The sequence below is a fragment of the Gavia stellata genome, chromosome Z (genome assembly GCF_030936135.1).
Source record: "Gavia stellata isolate bGavSte3 chromosome Z, bGavSte3.hap2, whole genome shotgun sequence".
In the NCBI taxonomy this organism is placed as follows: Eukaryota; Metazoa; Chordata; class Aves; order Gaviiformes; family Gaviidae; genus Gavia; species Gavia stellata.
In genome coordinates this window covers 32219998-32240841 of record NC_082637.1, presented here as the reverse complement: position 1 = coordinate 32240841, position 20844 = coordinate 32219998, and the positions used below count along the sequence as shown (strand labels likewise).

At 35.6% G+C, this 20844-nt stretch overlaps 1 protein-coding gene across 2 annotated transcripts in view; it reads right to left on the bottom strand.

Moving 5' to 3' along the window:
- The window catches only part of RIC1 (RIC1 homolog, RAB6A GEF complex partner 1), a 48895-nt gene that overhangs the window by 10224 nt on the left and 17827 nt on the right, over positions 1 to 20844 (bottom strand). Inside the window, exons 4-17 of one of the 2 annotated variants that reach the window (XM_009819609.2) lie at positions 13883 to 13990; positions 12609 to 12751; positions 12230 to 12366; positions 11136 to 11227; positions 9986 to 10074; positions 8832 to 8976; positions 8273 to 8321; positions 7004 to 7156; positions 6450 to 6653; positions 4800 to 4838; positions 4423 to 4533; positions 3736 to 3825; positions 2990 to 3150; positions 1838 to 1976 (exon numbers count right to left, since the gene is read on the bottom strand). In XM_009819609.2, the coding sequence (XP_009817911.2) occupies positions 1838 to 1976; positions 2990 to 3150; positions 3736 to 3825; positions 4423 to 4533; positions 4800 to 4838; positions 6450 to 6653; positions 7004 to 7156; positions 8273 to 8321; positions 8832 to 8976; positions 9986 to 10074; positions 11136 to 11227; positions 12230 to 12366; positions 12609 to 12751; positions 13883 to 13990 (1660 nt within the window). The remainder of the gene's footprint in view (positions 1 to 1837; positions 1977 to 2989; positions 3151 to 3735; positions 3826 to 4422; positions 4534 to 4799; positions 4839 to 6449; positions 6654 to 7003; positions 7157 to 8272; positions 8322 to 8831; positions 8977 to 9985; positions 10075 to 11135; positions 11228 to 12229; positions 12367 to 12608; positions 12752 to 13882; positions 13991 to 20844) is intronic. The other variant, XM_059833727.1, reaches the window with a different exon arrangement.

The following is a 20844-nucleotide window of genomic DNA, read 5'->3' as shown; positions in this document are numbered from 1 at the left end:
CCACAATACAAACCCAGAATAAAAAGATTAAGTTAACTGCACCGCTGTACAGAGATGACAGACAACCAAATTCAATGCAGGACTCAGAAAAATCAAGTAGAACTAAGTACCTACCAACAGATTCATTTATGTAGTTCTTGTGCAAAGGAGTAAATTCTGGAAGGTTTCTTGTTCACTAGACTCATTCCATGTGTTTATTTGATATGGGCTTTTTCCAACTATGCCTCTTGGCATGGGTAAGCCACCAGCATTTTAAGAAAAATAAAGCTCTGTATTCTTATCAGTATCACCACTATATGATTGCCAGTATCTGACTGCAAAGACTAACACTGGTACGTAAGCCAAAAAGAGTTGAGCCAAAAAGAGTTTAGCCACACTTGTACAGCATCTTGAACTTTTAGAAGCTGTAGTTAGAGTAAAATCTTTCTAGTAGATATATCAAGAAAGCAAAGTATTCTTTCTAAAGATTTATTTCAGAACTGTTTCATGTTAATTTTAAACCAAGTCACTGGAGCTAATACCATGCTGTGTATCAAGTTTAGTTTTAAAATACACATGTAGAGGGCCTGTATGGTAAATTTGCAGCATCAGGGGTTAAGGTCACTAATAGGTAACAACACTGAAAAGGCTGACACACTCTGTTAAGTCAGACATATTGCTTTGTCTACAGTGCAGCATCATATTCAGTGCTAACATTAATACTTTGCTTGTGATCAGGAGGATTGACAAAGTTTGAAGATACGGGCTCTTAGTTAGAAAGACAAGGGGTAATATTTGTTTGGTTTGAAGCTAAGTTTAAAATATTACTAGTGGTCTAAAGTTTCAGTAGCTTTTTCTCAGAATTAGGAAGCACCATAGCTCAGGTAGTTCAGGAATAAGGATGCTGTCTCATGCCAAGATGGACTAGAAAACCACAAGCGTGCTGCCTTTCATGCCCTTGTCTAAGCTTGTATCAAAGTCTCAGGACACATGTTCAGCATTGTGGGACACTAAATTAGAGTGAACTGAAGGAAGCAAGCACAAACCTTCAGATTTTACATCTGTGCCATTGCTTTTGTATCTGCCAGTGGCTTTGCTACATGGAGATAAACATGCAACTTCACATGTCTACGGGCCTGCCTCACAGACAACGCAACTTCTGAACTATCTTAAGGTAGCTGCTCTGATGAGAACATATGCTTCATACTGCAGCTACTCAAATAGTTAATTTGTTTACACCACAGACAACAAAAATGCAAGTTCTCTTTGCACTGTGCTTTCAGTGGCCTGAATAATTTCCTGGAGTTAAGACAGGGCTTCACCTTCACACCTTAGTCACTGTTTGGCTGTTGGCCTATCTCCTGACATAACTAGTGGGAGAGGTTATGTTACTTCAGTGTAGTAGGAAACTGACTAGAAGTAACCTTATAGGGTCATATGCCATCTTTTCCTTTTTTGTGTTTACTCTTTGAGTAACACACCTGTTGCTTCAAGAAAGGCACTTCCTAATGCCATGGATTGCTCTGGTGTTCAACTTTTAATACACAATAGAGAAACGTACCCTTGACATAGTTAAGTTTAATTTGCCCTCCAAGATTTGGCCCCAAACTTTACAAGGTGATAAGGGAAGATATAAAATAGAAGTAAGAGTTTGGGTTTTATTTCTAACCACCCCCACCCCCCCAATTCACACATAAAATACCTACATAACAAGCATCAGAAAAAACATGTTCTGCATTTTACCCCATAGAAGAACCATTGATTTATGATTCATTTATCAGCCAGGTAACCTTTGAGGACTAAGCTAACAAATCCAGGCACCAATTCTTTTAAGTTTTGAGCACTATAGACCTGTTACCTGCTGAGGCATCTTCAAGGTGATGCCAGTCTCTGTCCTCACCGATGTCAATGTAACAGACACTACAAGAAAAGGATGAGGAATGTACCGAGACATGGACACTTCTTGAAGAACTTGGATACTGGCAGTAGGGATAAGACTGAAAGGAAAGACGACTATGTTTAGCAACTTTAAAATAGTATTTAACATCAAATTAGTATCTTTAAGTAAACCTAATGAAAATAAGCAACTTAACCTCATCGAACAGTTTACTCTACAGACCAAAATTACTTTCCTTTAACCAGGAATCCCACAGGCCCACATATCTACTCTACATAAAGTTACCAAATAAACATAAGCTCAGCTACTTTATCTTTATAAATTTGGGGAATACAGCTATGAGAAGGCAACATCAGATAGTTCAGAGTAAGACTCTATTCACCCTTCAATAAGACAATTCCAGGGTTTGAATTTTGTTGGAGTTTTCTTCAAAAAGCATTGAAAATATTTTCCTCTAAAGTGATTTTCTCTAAAATGGATCAACAGCTTGCTCTCTGCTAAAACAAACAAAAGGTCCCTTCTTGCTGAAACCAAGATGCCATAACTGTAAGAAAAATCACCTGCTTAGGAAGTTCAAAAAACTGTCTGGGAATCTTTATCTCCTCCTTAGGTTCACTAATATTAACTGTCTGAAAGTATCCGGCTCTTATGTTGCTACTTCTTTTGCACCAAAATAGCTCCCCACAACCACACCACAGACCAAACCTTTTCTCTCTTCATCTTTGCTACTCTGCCACCACCCTCACCAATTACTACTGCTAATGTTAGAAACATTTTTTATTAAAAATATTCAGTGGATGCCTTTTAGTACCTTTTTCTTCTATTTACATTCAGTTTTCAAGTTCGTATCAGCTAGAACATGTTTGTACAGACAGCTGGAAACGCGCATATCTCAATCACTACCTCCCGACCTAATGTGTGTATCTGCATGCATGCAAGTGACAACACTCATGAACTATCACTTGTGCATACAGATAACTCTTACCCCTATGTATTCGAAAAAATCTGACTCCACAAGTTATCAAACAACTTTATATTATCATAAGAATTTACTTGACTGAGAACAGATTTACCAGTACTTTACTGCAAAAGCATTTAAATACTGATACTCACCCTTCAGGCCTTCTCTCAATACTGTAAAGGCAAATGGAACAATCTGCTCTGAACAATATTACAATGTCCCGGAAGACACTCAGTAGTAACGTGTCTGCTTGCACTTTGGTGATGTGTGCAAATGCGTTGTCAAGATTAGACGTTCGCAGGTAGATTCTCAGCTACAAGGAAAAGGACTAGTTTGAATACAGGTAGTATATACTAATAGTAATTCCACATTCAATTATTTTCTTTTTTCTGGAATGGCTGTCATGGATTTCTAGCAAGACACATTACTGGGTTTTTGTTTTTTCCACTGCATTATATTATTGCATCCAAAGTGGTTAAAGAACAATACAGCCAAGTCTCAAGTACTGAACAATAAACACAAGGAAGGAGTTTTATTCATTAGTTATAATAAGCAAAGAGTAAGTAAAGCTCTTCTGCCCATCTAATTTAAAACTTTACAGAAGTGTCTCAAAATACTGTAACTAGGTATCTCAAAACAGGCTTTATGCTAACATACAAAAATGTCACAAACTTTTCAGAACAATGAGTAGATTCATAGTAGTTAGCAGAAAATAGTTTTTAATAGCAATCACAAACTTTTCCGCAAAGAATTACTTACATATTAATAAAGAATTTCTGAACATGACCAAAAGCCACCTATGTGTCAAGCTTTTCATATTTATAATACTACTGTAGAAGAGTAGTGTTATATAGATATTCTAAACATGATTTATTTACTTTGAAGAAAAATACCTCACCTCTTCCTGATGATCATTTAAATTATAACATGCAAGAACAATGAAGTCATTCCACCATGCTAAGCCACCTGTTACCATCATATTTTGCTCCTGAAAAAAAGCAAGCAAATGACATAGTGTACGTATTTTTATATACTTACACACACACACACGCACATACGTTCTATTGGTAATTTCTGAAAACCATACATGATCTCTGGAAGCTTTACTGACGGTGACAAGACAATCTATGTATATGAAGTTTTTGTTGTTTAAAAAAACCAAAGTACTAAAGAATAGTATGCAAAGGACAAACATAATCTTGCAAAACACAACTCCACAGTTCCTTATGCTACTGGCATGCCTGAACTGTCTCAAATTATTGTTCTGCTTCTGGCCAGAATTTACAAGCTTGGCATCCAAAGCTACATCTCACACAAACTCTAAGACAAGACATATGGGAGTGTCTGACCATATGCACTCAGATTTGGAAACCTTTTAATAATAAGACACAAATTATTGTGCAAAAGCCATAAGATAAATGTTTCAGCCATTTTATGAAAACGCATGCAAAACCAGCATCCCTAATCCCAAGTGTGTCTATAGGTTGTTTATTTGAAAAAGGTATTTTTAAATTTTCTCCAAGAGTCACGTTCCAACAAATACAACCTCCCCAGTATACCCGAATAAGGTACCATAACCTCTCACCTGGGTAATGTTTCCAAACAGCTTCCATTTTTTGGTGAGTAAAGAATAATGTGCAAAACCAAACTTGCCAACAACAGCTACATTCTGTCCAAGCTTGTCAATAGCTGAAAACTGTTCAAAGAGAAAAAACCCAGAATCTCAGGAGGGAACTTTTTAAAATTATATATCCTATCCAAGTACATCATTACAAGGCAATATAATGTCAGAGTCAAAACTTGTAAAGCATCTTCATGTTTTCTACTTTACTGCGCAACTCATTCTTCTTTCTGTAATTTAAAACAATGATTTCATCTTCCAGAGCTCATGCAACCCTAAGGGACAGTTATAAAAACCCAATAGTTTTAAAGAAGCAAGAACATACTCTTAAAATAACTCACCCTTATAGGCCAGTTGCTCTCTAGATACGTAGTATGAATCTAAAAAAAAAAGAGAAAAACAAAACCACATAACTATGCCAAGCACCATTAAAGTAGTGATTAATTATAATGTTCTAAAGGAATTTGTACAATGTCCATGTTTTTCCAAAACACTGGCTTAAAGGTTTTTAATGTTGGGATTTCTTTTTTAAATACAATCACTTCCCTCCCCCCAAAACTTGCTGAAGCCTAAATATTAGCCTGTTTTTAACTACAAGAAATACAGAAATGCATTAACAACATAGAACAGCTAATACTATATTACACATTAATAGTCAAAAGTTGCTCTTCTCCCCCCCTAGGTACTTCTCCTCCATCAGAACCTTTCATGAGAACATACAAGTTTTGATAATCATAGCATTCAGGAGGGACTTTCAGTGTTGGGATGAAATGTCTAACCCCACCAGAAATACATGCCAGCACATCCAAAAGCCTTGTTATTAGAGCATTTGACAGCGATATGTCAAATTAAATCTTGATCCTGGATTCTTCATGTCACATGGGATGATACAAATCCAGGTTCAAACTCCAATTCCTGGTCTGATACAAGGCAGGTAGGTGTTTTCATTACACAGTCATTGGCTGTTCTTGTGGGTATGTTGCTCCCCACAGTAATGCCAATTGTGTTAGTTTTACTCCTACACAGAAGACAGAAGAAACCCTTTCTTCACTGAAAAGGTTGTCAGACATTAGAACAGGCTGCCCAGGGAAGTGGCTGAGTCACCATCCCTGGAGGTATTTAAAAAACATGTGGATGAGGCACTTAGGGACATGGTTTAGTGATGGACTTGGCAGTGTTAGGTTAACGGTTGGACTTGATGATCTTAAAGGTCTTTTCCAACCTAAAGGATTCTACGATTGTAAGAGCTACCTGGCCAGCTAAAGTGGAAATTCAACAGTATCTAGAATCTGAGATACATGCCTAGAGTCAAATGCTGTTTAATAATACTGATTCATGTACTATGTGAAAAACAAAATCCTGGGGACCTTTTAAAAACCTTTATTTAGAAAATTATCTACCAATTCAAGTGTAGAAGAACACACACTAGAATTACAGATTAAAAGTTATTTAGTATTTCCTCTACATTACAGAGAAAATAGAAACTGTCCCATTACTACCCCTGGAAATAATTTCTTCTTTGCAAGCTTGATATTGTGAAGTTTTAATTACATGCTTAAATAGATGCCATTAAGACTGCTTGAAAACACAGCCAAAGACTGAAGGCTGTATTCATCAGCTGACTATGCTTAAAGCAATTTGCATAAGTAACAAAACAAATCCCTACAGGATTTCTTGCACGCTGCACTGATTCTCCCTTTCAAAGCACAGGAAAGTAATTTAACCGCTCCTTCCTGAAGTTGAAAAGACATTTAGATTTTTTTATTGGCTAGGATGCAGACTCATAGCCACAAGGCTGAGATGGCCAACATTCCTTTACCATTTGGCAATAAGAAAAAGCTGTACCAGGGGAAACCCAAGAGGCAATAAAAAGGCAATGATCTCATACTAGAGGAAAAGGATATGGCAGAGAGTGATGAGATCAGCTGCAAATTCCTGTCCTATAAACTGTCGCAAGCACAGAGTACATATGGGCTACCAGCAACCATTACCTGTACAACATGCCAATGCCTGTGTCCTAGTAAAGTGCTTAAACCCTGAGAATCTAAACTGCCATCTGAAAATGGGCCTCTTTCCCTGGTAGGCTTATGTTCAGAGTGTGCTGAAGTATTTTTGGGACTCTGAGCCTGCGTTGCATCTCCACAGTTCAAATACAAGCGATCTTCTCCTTGAAGGAGGACTTGTTCCTGGTTACTCTACATGAAAAACAAAACAACACAAAAACAAAAGCAACCTTGAATTCTATGTACAGAAAACAAAGGAAAACACACGATCAATATATTAACAGGTTCTACATAAACAATACGAAAATAAGCGTTAAGGCTGTTATCAGTTTTTGTGTCACTATGCACTAGTAGGTTTTATGTTACAGTATTGCATAGCAGTATTTTCAAAGTACCATTTTAAAGGCTCTATGAGAAAAAAGGAAGACCAGTCTAATAGCTGCAAAACAGACTTAAAACCTGTTAAGAGAGTAACTCAGAGGTCACCTGTAAACTGGAAGTATGTTCTAAAATAAGGATATTTTTATCAACGAAAAACTTACCATACAAGGATTAACAGTGAGTGCACTCTTGATGAAATGAAACTGCAGAATACCAAATTGGCGAGCTTCATTATTTGCACCTCTTTCAGACTTCATGTTTGAAGAAGAATTCCCATCAATAACCCACAGATGATACCCTTCTGATCCCCAGGTCTGAATGTAAAAGAATAGCAAAAATAAAAACCCAAAACCAACACTATATATTCTCAGAAAACAAGAACTACAGAAACTTACTGTAGCTGATCTTATGATAGACATAAGCCTGGTAAAAACCCACACAGTTTGGTATTCTAAAATGTATCATCATAGGAATCATAATTAACCTATAGCAGTAAAATCCACAAGGAACAGTAAGAATCTAGCTTAAATTCTTTTTTTATGTAACAAAAACATTGATTAAATGAAAAGTTACTTATGTTGATATCTCGCATAGTTAAGACGACTGTTTAGTTTGCAGTTTAAAGCAACTAACAAAAAATCCACAAGCAGAATCAGGTATGAAAAAGTCCTGATCCCCAAAATTACACTGGTTATTGTTCGTTGAATTCAATGGTACAGGAATTTCAATCTTTGGGGTTTTTTAAAAGGTGTATTGTACTGTCTTTGCAAATACATACATCCACTTGGGATGCATGTTTACAATTGTCAATCTTCATAGCAACTAGGCTATACATAAATAAAATCAAATGCTTTAGAAGTATTGTACAAAATTCATTATGGTTTGTAAAAGAAGCCTTGTGTTTGATATTTATTAACATCTACTGATTTGACAGAGTAGCATTTCATGTTAAGTAGTTTGTATTAAAACAACAGCAGTTAAGTTTCTCTTAAACTCATATTCTGAATTAAGCTACTTCAACAGCCAAAAGGTAAGCTAGTTATTTTAGAGAAATAAGTTTATAATTAGTGGTGTGGTGTGTCTCACTGTACTCTGAAATAAAGCACCAAATTAAAAAAAAAAAGAAGAAATTAAGGAAAACCAAAAATGTTCATTCTTAATATTAAAAGCAGAGCCAAGAAAAGGCATGTCATGCACACTTTATGATCAGGCATATACATGAAAAGAAAAAAAAACAACCATCAGCTGTCCCCTTTTCCCCTCTTCCTTCAATATAACACTGGTGTTAGGAAATGTAGTAAAGGCATCTTACTCTTTAAAAGTAATAAAGCTAAAGAACGCCAGTGTGATTTTCTGAAAATCTGTTTTACTAAAAATAATTTTAAACATTAACAGCCATCCTATTACAGTATTTTTACATTCATATTTACCATAGAACTGATCTTTAGAGGGTCCTTTTTGGCACCATCAGACTGATACCTTAAAAACAGAACAGAACAAGTTTGAGTTTGGAAATAACTTCATCAAAATAAGAAATTATCTTCCCATCCTTGTACTGTCATCTGGTTTTATATCAAACCTCACCTCAAACTATAAAGCCTGTTTGATCCATGACACTGCATAAAAGCCAATGGAATTGTCAGATGTCTAGCATAAACTGGCTGAATTGTGATTTCTGGATGTCAGCACATTTTCAGCAAATATATACTGGCACTGAGGGAATTCTAATATTTGCCTGCTAAAGCCTGCCTTTAGGGTAATGTGCTTTTACGGCCAAGAAGATGACTACAAAAAGAAAATAATACATTTTCATTTATATTCAAATGATCCCCTCCTAAATATTATTAAATTATTCCAATATCTAAGGAATTATAACGGAAAAAGACTTTTAAAGGCTAATTCAGTTAATTAGTTTCTAATTAAATGCTTTTAATTAGAAAAATAAAGGTTTCTAATAAAACACTTTACAATTTCATTAAAGATACTCACGCAAAATCACCTCCTAAAGTACAGATAAGCTGAGCACCAAAAACACTCCATAAGGACAAGCCTCCACACTCCCAGGTCACCATGACAACACAGCTATCAGGTGACCATCTGATTAGTTTAACAGGTCCTGTTTTATTCCAAATATCTGTTTAAAAAAAAGACAATAAAATACCATGTGAAAAACATCAAATGTCTTTCAACTGCTTTCACCATAAGAGCAGAAACAAAAATATATAGAAATAAATATTTGATTTTCTCATTAAGTTCTTTGCTGTGTTCATCAAACTGACCATCTCAAAATGAAGCAGCAGCAAATGAAGAATTCATGTTTTCTTTCCAATACATGTTTGGTTTCATAGGAAGCTAAGAATACATGAAAACAGGCCAGAAATACACTGTGCTATGACAAAACCATAGAACTGCTATTCTGGTAAAATGATTTTTAGGACAAAAGAAGATTTTATGTTCACACTTGAAACCTCTTCCTCTGGCACTTAGCACAACTGTAAAAGTCTGTTATTTACAGATTTGATTTTTTTTGTTGAAACCCAATAGGCACATTCATTTTCAGTTGCAGACGCAATTTACCCACTTTATATGTTCCTCACTCTCAAGCCCACAATACTTATCACTACTACATAAAAAATTCCACTGAGCTTTTTTTCACTGCAGTTCAGGCAGGATGCTGGATTACTCAGTTTTTTTCTGTACCCTACATGTCAGTTGTTTCAAGCTAATTCACACTTCTATTATACTCATTATCAGTTTTGACAATAACCTCTCATTTTCGCAAGTGAGTAATGGAAAAGTAATCTCAAGACTACATGTGGGAACTACTAAGTTCTGCAGCATTTAAAGAGGAACATCCAGAAGCAGCACTGTCTGTAAAATGCTAACTCAGATTCAGATTTAGTAAAAAAACCAAAACCAAACAACCCTAGACCCTCACATATGAAACACATCCAAAAGTCAGCTAAAAGCAAGCAGTTAAAAGAACAAATGTGCAAAAGTAAATGACTATGAACGTGCAAGAGTAAATTCTAATCCCATCAGTGATAATGCAAACAACAAAGAGTTGTTAACTAGCCAAGGATAAAAATATTCTTTAATACCCCAAAAAAAGCTGAAAAATTCTAGCAATAAAAGTAGCTCACCAGGATACTGTTTTGGTGTCAGCTCCAATTTATGAGAAAACTGCATGGCGCCAGTTGTGGTATCTATCGTATAAACCTGCACAGAGCCACTGGAAGATATTACACATGCTTTAGACTACAGACCATTTGGATTTCTTATCAGTTTCAAGCGGTTAATAAAACTGCTTTTTTCTCACCAATACCAAAATTATCTAGAACAGAAACATTGTGTCAAGTTACACTCAAAGAACTTTATGAAACGAATTTGTAAGATACTTTCCAGAAGGCAGTGGAGGACCCAAAACACCAGCCCTATAATAACCAATGCACTAAGACTATTTCGTTCTCTGAAAACACACATGCATACACAATCCACATATATTCATGGCTTCCAACTGCAAGACAATCCGTAAGGGAAGCCAGTATTCACCAAGTGCTAAAATTTCATAAGAAGCATACTAATGCATACCAAGATTAATGAATTATAGTAATTATTGCTGTTTCAGAGGCAAACACCAACACACTGCATTGTTACTACAACTGAGAATACTATTTCTTAAGAAGACAGCTGAAGACTAAACTACCCAGATCTTTTGAAATGCTCTAAAAAACAAATAAAATACCATTTAAAAAAAGAAAGCTGCACTCTAGACTAGCTAAAGCAGTGTTATACAGGAGGAAGTGCCTTGAAGGAGCAGTAAGCAAAACACCACAGGTAAAGCACTTTTGCAACATTTAATTTATAAATATTCACAGTTACTCAAACAGGCAACATTTTTCCTGACTAAATCAACACTTCACAGAGCATTTTCTCAGTCAGGTATAAAGTGCTGATTCTTGTCCAATATTATTATGATTAACTTCTTAAAACTAACTTTATAATCCTGCTTTGAGATTAACTGGGACAGCAGCATTTTCCAATCCTTGCTGCTGGTCTAGCCACCTTTTTATTTTTTTCCAGAGCTGAACTGTAAGCATCAATTTCACTTGTAGTTCAAGCAGGCAGTAATTTTTTTCCTCTTTCCTCCTACCTTCTTGACAGAGCAGATTATACCATCTTTAGGAAGACTGATCATTTTAATCTTTACAGCTCTTGCTTGGTAAGAAGAAACTAGTACTTCAGCTTTATAATGAAATTATTACCCCCATTGAACCAGTCTGAAAGACTTACTTGGCACATCCAAATGCCATCAGCCTGTACTTGTTATTTACTGCCACACAAGTTCCATCAGTCACATCTTGTGCCCAAACACCATAGAGCTGCTGTAAAGAAAGGAATTCACAGAGGTTTTGGTTAAACAGTGCTTTTATTCATGATAATCAGGTTCTATGCATGTGCTACCCATGTACATCATATTACAGATCTGCCAGTTGACCTTCATCACCCCAGGAAATCTCTGTTGCAAATGTCAAGATTAACTGACATGGCTCAGATAAACAAATAAACAGTATATGTAAAACTGGTTTCATTGTTCTTAATAAAAATTATGAAAGATGCCAGTATGTAAGGAAACTATTTATCAGAGCTCTGAATAACCAAAGCAAGTCAATACCTGTAAGGCAAGAATATCCCTGATACTGCATTTAAAAAAAAAATAAAATAAGAAAAAAATCAATAGACTGTACTCAGGATAAAGACAAAACACAAAACAGGAAAATAAATTCCCATCTGCAACAGCTGAAATCACAGATATTGTAAGTGTGTGAAGGAGTCTGGGGCAGACTACAAAACCCTTCTGTTTTTTCTGTAATTAAAATAAAGAGATCTAATGACAAAATGTAGTACAGTTTGTAGGCTGAATTACAGGTAAGAAAACACCTAACTTGGAAAAGATTCCTTTAAAACAAATTCTGAAGTACGCTTGTCACTATGAGAAGAGCCAGACTTGATTATGACTAAAAGCTATGATATTTTGCCATAGGAGAGACCACTTCGTATCACCCAACCTATAACTAGCAACAGAAAGTCTGTTGCAGTGACAGTAAGAAGACCTCAGAACTATAATGACATTTTGAAGCAATAAACAAAAAATAAATCTACTATCGATTATGCTCTCCCATAGACAGGTACTAGCCCTAAACCAATACAGTTCAAATTCTGGTATAAAATATAGTCTTGTTCTTACGTTATCTCTTAAGCAATTGCTAAATTTGCATTTCTTTGCAGCTGAACAGAATTTAAAGTAGAAAGCTAACTCAAATGCAGAGACCAAGGAAAACACATGTATGGTAGAGTGCATACTAGAAATACTAAAGGCAATATACCTCAGCAGTGAATCTACTTGACATTGGTGTAATGAAACCAACTCTGCCATCATTAAAAACAACAGCAAAACCATCAAGCGTGGCACAGTATTCCATGTCTCTGACGTAAACATCTTCAAAGCCCAAAAATGAACCTGCTGAGAAAATATCAGTAATTTGAAAATACATGAACACAGTGATATTGTAAGCCAGGAGACTTTTCAGCTGTTTACTTATTACCTCACAGAAAAAAACTAATTTAAACAGGCTATTTTGTTCACATTCACAAAAGGCACATTTTTCTCATCTCTGCTTAAGAACAGAGATAATATTTTATGTTAGACACTATTTTGCCAATAGTTAACTATCATAAGCAATAAAAAAACCCCACAAAACCTACCTCGAGAAGACTGCAGGTCTACAGAAAATGGAACAGTACATAGGTTGATGGCCTTCCTTCCATTGGTCATACCATCCCAGTGAACAAGATGGAGAAACCCATCAGCAGTAGCAACAAGCAGATCCTCTAACATGGACTGCAAACTAACAAATGTATTTGTTATTCTCTAAAAATCTGCATCTCCAATTAATGTCACAGAAAAATCAACTAACATAACAAACACCATATTACTGCCTCTTGTGTCAGCAACTATGTTGAGAAGTTACATCGAGTAAGTTACAAACTAAGTGCCTAAGTCCTCTAGACAGTAAAGGTACCAAGCTGACAACATATGGCATGTGTGTCTATTTTTCTCCAGGAATCAGAGTTCATGAACAGGTCTGTATTGTTATAGTAGTTTGTTTAACTGGTATATGAACTGCTGAAGATCATTTTAATACTTCTGACTAAACATAAGACATTGCTGCCAACAATCAATTATTCATCTATCCTAGAAAATTACCAATATTGCCTAGGCTGTAAATAAAGTGTTGTGGATTATTGTGGTTTCTAACCTGTGGTCTAAGCACACTGATGAAGCAGAAATTGGACTTCTCCTACATCCTTCCCCAAACATCTCCAAAATTCTGAAAACTATTGTTAATTTATTTGCATGCAGATAACAACCTGCAGCTTTCCAGGAAAGCTGTTTCCAGTATATACTGCATTTCTTCCAACATCCATTTTCTCCTATGGGGCCTCTTCCCAAATTGCACTTTGTTACTTTTCCACCCCATCCCAATGCTATACAGTTTCACCAGCTTTTCACACACACTTACTTACATGTTCAAAGCTTATTTATAGGGAAGTCAATCACCACAAAAAAAGAAAGAGGTAAACAAAAAGTTCTTCCAGAACAAATAGGGAGCTTCTGAGGGCAGCTGGAGAAATGCTGAAACACTACGTACAGTTTTGGTCTTATGTACCTATGTCTCCATGAAATCTCTAATCCATACTTTGAGCTCAAGGGCAAACACATTTGTAGTAATATAATGTAATACTGAACATAGGTGTGCTATATACTTCTATATGCCAAAAATATCAGTATAGCCAAGCACAGAAAGAATTCTTAAACAGCAATTTACTTTTTAACCTCCTTAGACTTACTATTAGTCCTTACTATTAATAAGTCTAAAAACTTACTAGAAGTTTTTTTCCATCCAGTTTCCCCTTTACTTTTTAACAAGTAACCTCTATATGCAGAAAAATTCTTAAGACGTGATTAGTGAGCATACCTTGTGATAGAGGCTTGCAAGTCCAGCACCTTCTTAATTTCTAGATTTAATGAAGGAGCACATTGTTCTTCCTTATAATGTGGGGTTCCCTTCAGATGTGGGCTTCCTCTAAAATAAAAGAGAAATACTGCAACTGAAACAAGATGTCCCTCAAAAGAGGTAAGAGTTACTGACTTATAGTCCCATGTTTTTTTCTCCAGACACTCACGTGCAACCTGCCACAAGCAGCACTTAATATATAGGACATAATTTTAGTGCAAAAAGTTTAGTCTGTCATATCATCCTATATGCCTATGAAGAGTACGTAAGCAAAATAAGACAATGGACAGACAATGAACATTACAATAGCTGTGTAGCTCGTCTTAATCCTAACATAAGTGATATATATATTAATGCAAATTCTGAGTCAATAAAATGGTATCCAGCTGTTTCCATTAATTAAATATGTATTGAATTTTTAAGTATCTCCAATTCATTCTTTGCCAAGATGCATTACAGATATTATAGACTTTAAAATGTTCATGTTTCTTCAGTTCCTTTTGCCAGGTCAATGTTTATATTATTAATCCAGCAAGCATAACCCAACAGATAGACATTTATTATAATAATTCATAAGAATATATCTCCCTATAGCAAATTAACAATAAACCTAAGACCTACTAAGCAAAGAGATAACTGAGCACTGATTCTTTTCCTTTAAACAGACCATTACACAGTATCAACTTCTAGATGTAGAAAGCTTCCAATTTTTATTTTCCTCATTTTAAAATCTCACATTTAATTTTCTAATGAAATGCAGTTATTTTAAAACGCAATACAGCATCATTAAAGTACTCCTTATTTGTCTGGGTTATCAGATGTGCCATGTGTTTCATTAACTTTGTTTTTTATAACTGAAAACTGACCTACAATAGTAAGTATTGTAAGATGTCATCTAGCTCATCCATGTCGTGAACATTATGCTAGTTAACATAGCACATTGCAGACAAGTTAGAGTTTAGTGTAACTTTATTAGTCAGAAATTATATGTACACAAATCTATATAATCTTTATATGGATTTTAACTGACAAAACACTTCTTCTATTTTACACCAGGGTAGCCAATGAAACTGCCTAAGACATGGCAGAAACCAAAGCAGCTGCAGTTTCAGGTAAGTTTGACACCACAAGGATACCTCAATCTCTTTCCTGCCTTGGTTATCTCAGTTGATATCAAGTGCCTTAATTCCATTACCATTTTATAGCAAAACACAAAATTCATATCTGTTATTCTTTGATAGATACTACACCTTTTCTTATGCAGCAAGGACAAAGATATATGCTAGCTAAGGTAAAACCAAGGCAACCTTTGACATTCTGGCGTTAGCAGGTAGAAGTAGTAATATCTTTGCAGAACAAAACCATGATGACCATAAAGGATTATGGCAAAAAATGAGAAAAATTACTGTAAGGTTAGTTAATCTACCACCCACAGATGGTAACTTGTATGAATATTACATTATTAAAATGTTTGTTTTGCATTTCAAAAGAAAATTAATTACAAAATACAGCTGTCTTGGGAAAGAACAGCCCTTCACATAAGCTAGCTATCATGGACTGACAGGAGGCCTGAAACAAAATTCAAAGAAAAGAAAGGGTCACTCGTTCATACCAGCGTTGTGGGGTTGGGGTTTTTGTTTTTTTTTTTTTAAAACAGTAAATGAGATGGCATTTCTTGAAGTTCATGAAGCCAAATCTACCTGATTTGGACTGTTATCTTTTAGAGTCAGGGATTTCACAGATAAAAAAAAATATGGCATACAGGATTAATTCCTTCAAATCTCCATGCAGCATCCTGAGGGTTGGAGAAACACTTACAAAACCCCAGTTGTTTTGAGACATGCCTTTCAACACATGTGGACATACAGGTCCAGCTAGCATACTCCCAAGCAAGATGAAATGACTCTGGGTTATCAAAAAACAGTGGTACAACTGAATCTTGTAAGCAAACAATTAAAATTGAGAGAAAAGGGTTGTGTAATGGATAAATTTTTCTGTTATGTACCTATAACACACCATATAGCATCCCTGTTGTAACTGACTGAGGTACATAATCAAGTATAAACACAGTGTTTCTGCACAGCACAAAATATGAAGCCAGAATGGGAACAACATGATTTAAAATACATCTTTTGCTGGAAGAGAAATTTCCAGTCTCCATGTGGGCAGGCTTCTTTTTCTTTAAACACCTTTGACAAAAATAGTTTGCAAGAATGCTTTCATATTTTCAGTTTCATGAGCTAGTCTCAGCAAATTTGTTACCATCTGCAGAGTATATCTTTTTCCACTGAGACACTATCATGATGACTGAAACTCCAAAGTGTCAGTATTTTAATTCATTACCTGCGATTACATCACATTCATCGATTCAAAAAGAAACCCTTACTATGGGTGCAAAGAGTGCACAATCAAAAGTACACGGCGTTCATATAGTCCACATCTGCATGAGTCAGGCTTACTAGTTAAGTTACTTCAACCTTTAACTGAAGAATATGCACTGCTGACAGAAGCAGGAAAGAATGTTTAGTCTGGGTTGCCACATCAGCATCTGCTACAGTTGTAGCCAAACTTTAAGTAACTCACTTTTGCACAAGAATTGAGAGGAATGGACACATTCCAGTGAACAACCAGCTGTATGTTGAAACAAATATAATTACTTCATTTCTATTTCCATGGCATCTGTTCATGTAACTAAACCTGTGAAGAAAATCTTTTAACACTCAGAATTGAGAAAAATCTCCCACTACATCTGCAATCCAAGAAAACCCCAAACATGGAAAGATTAAGGGCTAGCAAGTGCCATAATGGTTAATAAGAATCCTACAACTAATCTAGTTTTAAAAATACATTTTCCAACCAATGCCAAAAACAACTTACGGGGTAAACTACACTGTTAAAGTTTAGCACAAGTTTAATTCCGAACAAAAATTATTTAGTAAGTTAATTAACTGTACATCTCAACAGTTACACTTGCAGAGTTTCAAGTTCAAAACCTTTGTACACACTAATCTTAAGTCCACTGGATCAGGAAAAAAATCCCCACTGATGAGGTAATTTATGGCACCTATAAAACATCTTTCTATAGAAAAGGAAAAAGCTTTGAAAAGTGTCAGAAAGAATAGGATATTAATACAGTAATGAGACATATAAGCAACAATATAGCACTATAAACCAGGATATAAACACTAGCTTGTTCACATTCCCATATGGGTTAGAAAACAACTTCAATTTTTAAAGCATTTTCAGGTACTTAAAAATCTACAGCATTGAGGTCTCATTCCAAATTCACACAACATTCATATCACCTCCATCCATCCCACCCTCCAAAGGCAGGCTCCACCTGAGGACATGAAAAAATCTGAGGCAAAAGAATCTCCAATTACCATGTTCAGTTTATTAGCCACGTAAAGTTTTTTAGGTTTTGCCTCTTTTAAAGGCAAAAATATCTTCAGCACTAAGTCACCGCATGCTGTCTCTTCAAGAGACAAATCTTAAATCACTCTCTCCTTGCCAAAACTCTAAACAGAAATAACTATCAGTTCAGTACAAGGAAGCCTCTATCGTGATGGTGTTACACACCTCTTCACTGTGAAACAAAGGAATATCTGTACAAATTCCTTTGGAAACTCCTCAAAAAAGTATTACTGTACCTTGCCACAGCTTACAAAAGCTACAAATTTGCTTGCATGCACTGCCACTTCTCTTAAGTGTATCATAGGTGGAGATTAATTTTATTTTGCCATTCTATTATCTTACCATACGTATATTTTCTTCACATTTTACCTTGTAATGACTTTAGTAATATGGTGGTAAAATTAGACTGAACTAATTGAAGCGAGACTTTGTATTTGTGCTCACTGCAGGAAAGTATCGCAGAATGTGGGCTAATGGCCAATACTGATTCTCTTCCAAGTCTGCTCTGAACTGGAGCAAAGTCTTTAAGAGCTGGAATGAAGCTGCAGACTCTTCTGGCTCAATTTAAGAGCCAAAAAACAAACAAAAACACCACCAACAAAAAAAACAAAAAAAAATTCACACAATTGCTCCTTTTTTCCCTGGTTTTAGTCTAACAAAGCAAGCAGGATGCTTTAGGTTTTCACTGAGCATGAATGTCTGTTTACTCCAAGAACAGACTAGTAATTCCTAGCCAAATATCAGAGCCAGAAATATTTCCTTCAGTAGAACAACTGCAATTCATAACATTCCTAAAATACTGCAGCTTGATAAATAACTATCAATTGACTCCAGCAAAAGTTTAAAAAGCTTCTCTTTTTAATATATAAATATAGATACTCAGAATTCATGACAGAATGCTGCACTTACGAGCACTTGGTTTATCACATTAATCTAATATAGGTTTTACATAAAATGTGCATAATGCTGAACAGGTCAGTTCCTTAACCCTTACCATATCTACATAAGTGTATTTTAAACTGATTAAACCTCTAACAGTATACAATAGCTAGAGTTTAAAAAGAATTTCCCACTCAACCATCTTAAAGTATTTCATATATTCTCAATTTTGTAAGAGCTATGCCCTCAGATATTGATAGAACAAACTTAAAAAGGTTTTGTGGGCTCTAGCCACAAACGTTGATAATGTTGAATTCCAGCACTTCCATTAAAACACTGAATTTCAGAATATAAAGACCATTACAATAGGTTGGTATGAAAAGGAGGAAGTCATGCCAAATGGGCATTTTTAAACGGGAAATCAATTTTCCTAGACTCTGATTCTGTCCGTTTTTAAACAAACAATAGCAGGGTGTAGGGGGAGTTCACTCAATCTCACTTTCCAAAATCTGGTTATTTCACAATACTAAAAGATAAGGGGAAGCAGAGACTCTTGCATTCAAACATCATGAGAGTTTAGTCTCAACCTCATGCTTTAGCTCTTCTACTAAACGTGTATTGATTAGATTGGGAGATAAGAGAGAGACTTGGCCCTAAGAAAAAAAAAATCATACTATGATTAGATATACTGCAATGCATATTGACTTACGAACAGCATAAGTGTTTATGTCATTTCCCATACAGTTTTGGTGTGGTTTTTTTACCTTGAGGCATTTCGTTCAAGCTGTACCAGCAAAAAACTTTTGCAAGTGTAATTACAGTTTACACAATAACTGTATGCTAGAACAGTTCTGTTAACAGATTAAATACAGGCAAGCTCTGGTGGATCATCTTGCTCAACAGCCATATATAGTAACAACTCTGTGTAATAACTATAAACTGGAAGGACTGTACTTTTTCTCCACAAACATCCCTCTTCTATACGGACAAATGAGGAGTAATTATTATTTTCAGCAACTTCTTTTGATCATTTTCTTCAAATCAAGGCTAAACCATTATCAAGTAAATTTTAAAGTTATTTAAAAAATACCAATACCACATAAAGCTGTAACTTCACTGCAGCTACCAGTGTCCTAATCCGGAAGACTGCAAAAATAACTGAAGTCAAGAAAGTGGCTGTCTATCACATAGCTTTATCCCCTGCTTTTCTGACATTCTTTTTTTACGTACAGTAAAATATACACATTTCATTTTAATGAGAGCTAAGCTGACATGATAATTTAAACACAACCTTTCTCAATGTTTTCACTTGTGTGGGATCAAACCTAGCCACAAGTTCAACTTCAGGATACTGACTAAACTAGAAAATCTTGCACCAGGATTTTGGCACAGCTGATTACATAGCTGGAGTGTACTCCCACCCCCTCATTATGTTGACCTGCATTACTTAAGAATTCTGTTCAAGCTGAAGTTGTATTAAGAGAATTTTGCCTTTATTTTTGTAGTCACAACATTGAAATTTTATGTTTCTGTCAGAACTGGCCATTATTATTTAAAGAAAGGATACTAGAGAACAGGCTTCATTCTGCTTACAAAAAGTTAGTAGATAGGGACAGTTCATTAACATTAAGAATTATTCTTAATTTTTAAAAGTAGAATAAGACTGAACTTTTAAGAGCATTGACAGAAGTGTGCTCACTAGCAAAAAACAAACAAAAAAAAACCCCGACAACTGATTATATGCTACATCTCTTAACTTTCTGGTATGCTGTGCAGGTGTTCAAAGAGAAGAATGGTAGACAAAACTTTACCTCAAATATGCAAAGTGTGGAGACCTACATTTGAACCTACTGTCCATCCACTTCACTATTTTTACTGACTTGTTTCCAGCAGCTGTCCTACCACACCACTAATGCAAGGACAGTCTTACATCTTTATATTCTGCAAAAATCACCACCCTCCCACTCACTTTGCCTAACATAGGTAACCACATAAGGGAGAGCTGGAAAGGTCATAATTAATATTTGCATGAGAGTTAAAATGTTGCAAGCAATTGCTTTATCATGAACTATCATACAAGAATTATCATATGAGTATCAGTGAGCAGTCACTCTGTGTTTTTTAACTTCCCAGTGCTGCTACTCAGTGCTACTTCAAGGTCACCATTTTCTCATGCCAGCCTTTTACTACATGCCAACTTGCAAGCTAAGCTACTGGAATCTGGGGGAGGGGACAGGGAGGGGTAAAGAAGGAAGATAGGCAGGTTTAGTTTCCTCATCAGGTTAGCAACCCGACTTTACTTAAGGCACAGCTGCATAATCACTACTGCCAACACAGAGGAAGGAGCCAAGAACACACTGTTACAGCAGCAGCAAACAGTAAGATGTCTCCTTTCAAGCACAAGGCAAGTCACATACAAGGCCTTTCACTGATTTTTTAATAGCTTCAGAGTTAACAAAATTAATTTGGTATTGTTCAGTCCAGTAGAAATGAAATCCAAGCACTTCACTGATGTCTTCGGAAAACGAACATATGCCAGAAAAAAGTTAAGTTTCAATTCTAGGCTTTTGGTTTAGTTTGTTTGTTTGTTCATTTTGGATTGCTTTGGGTTTTTGTTTTGTTTTTTATTT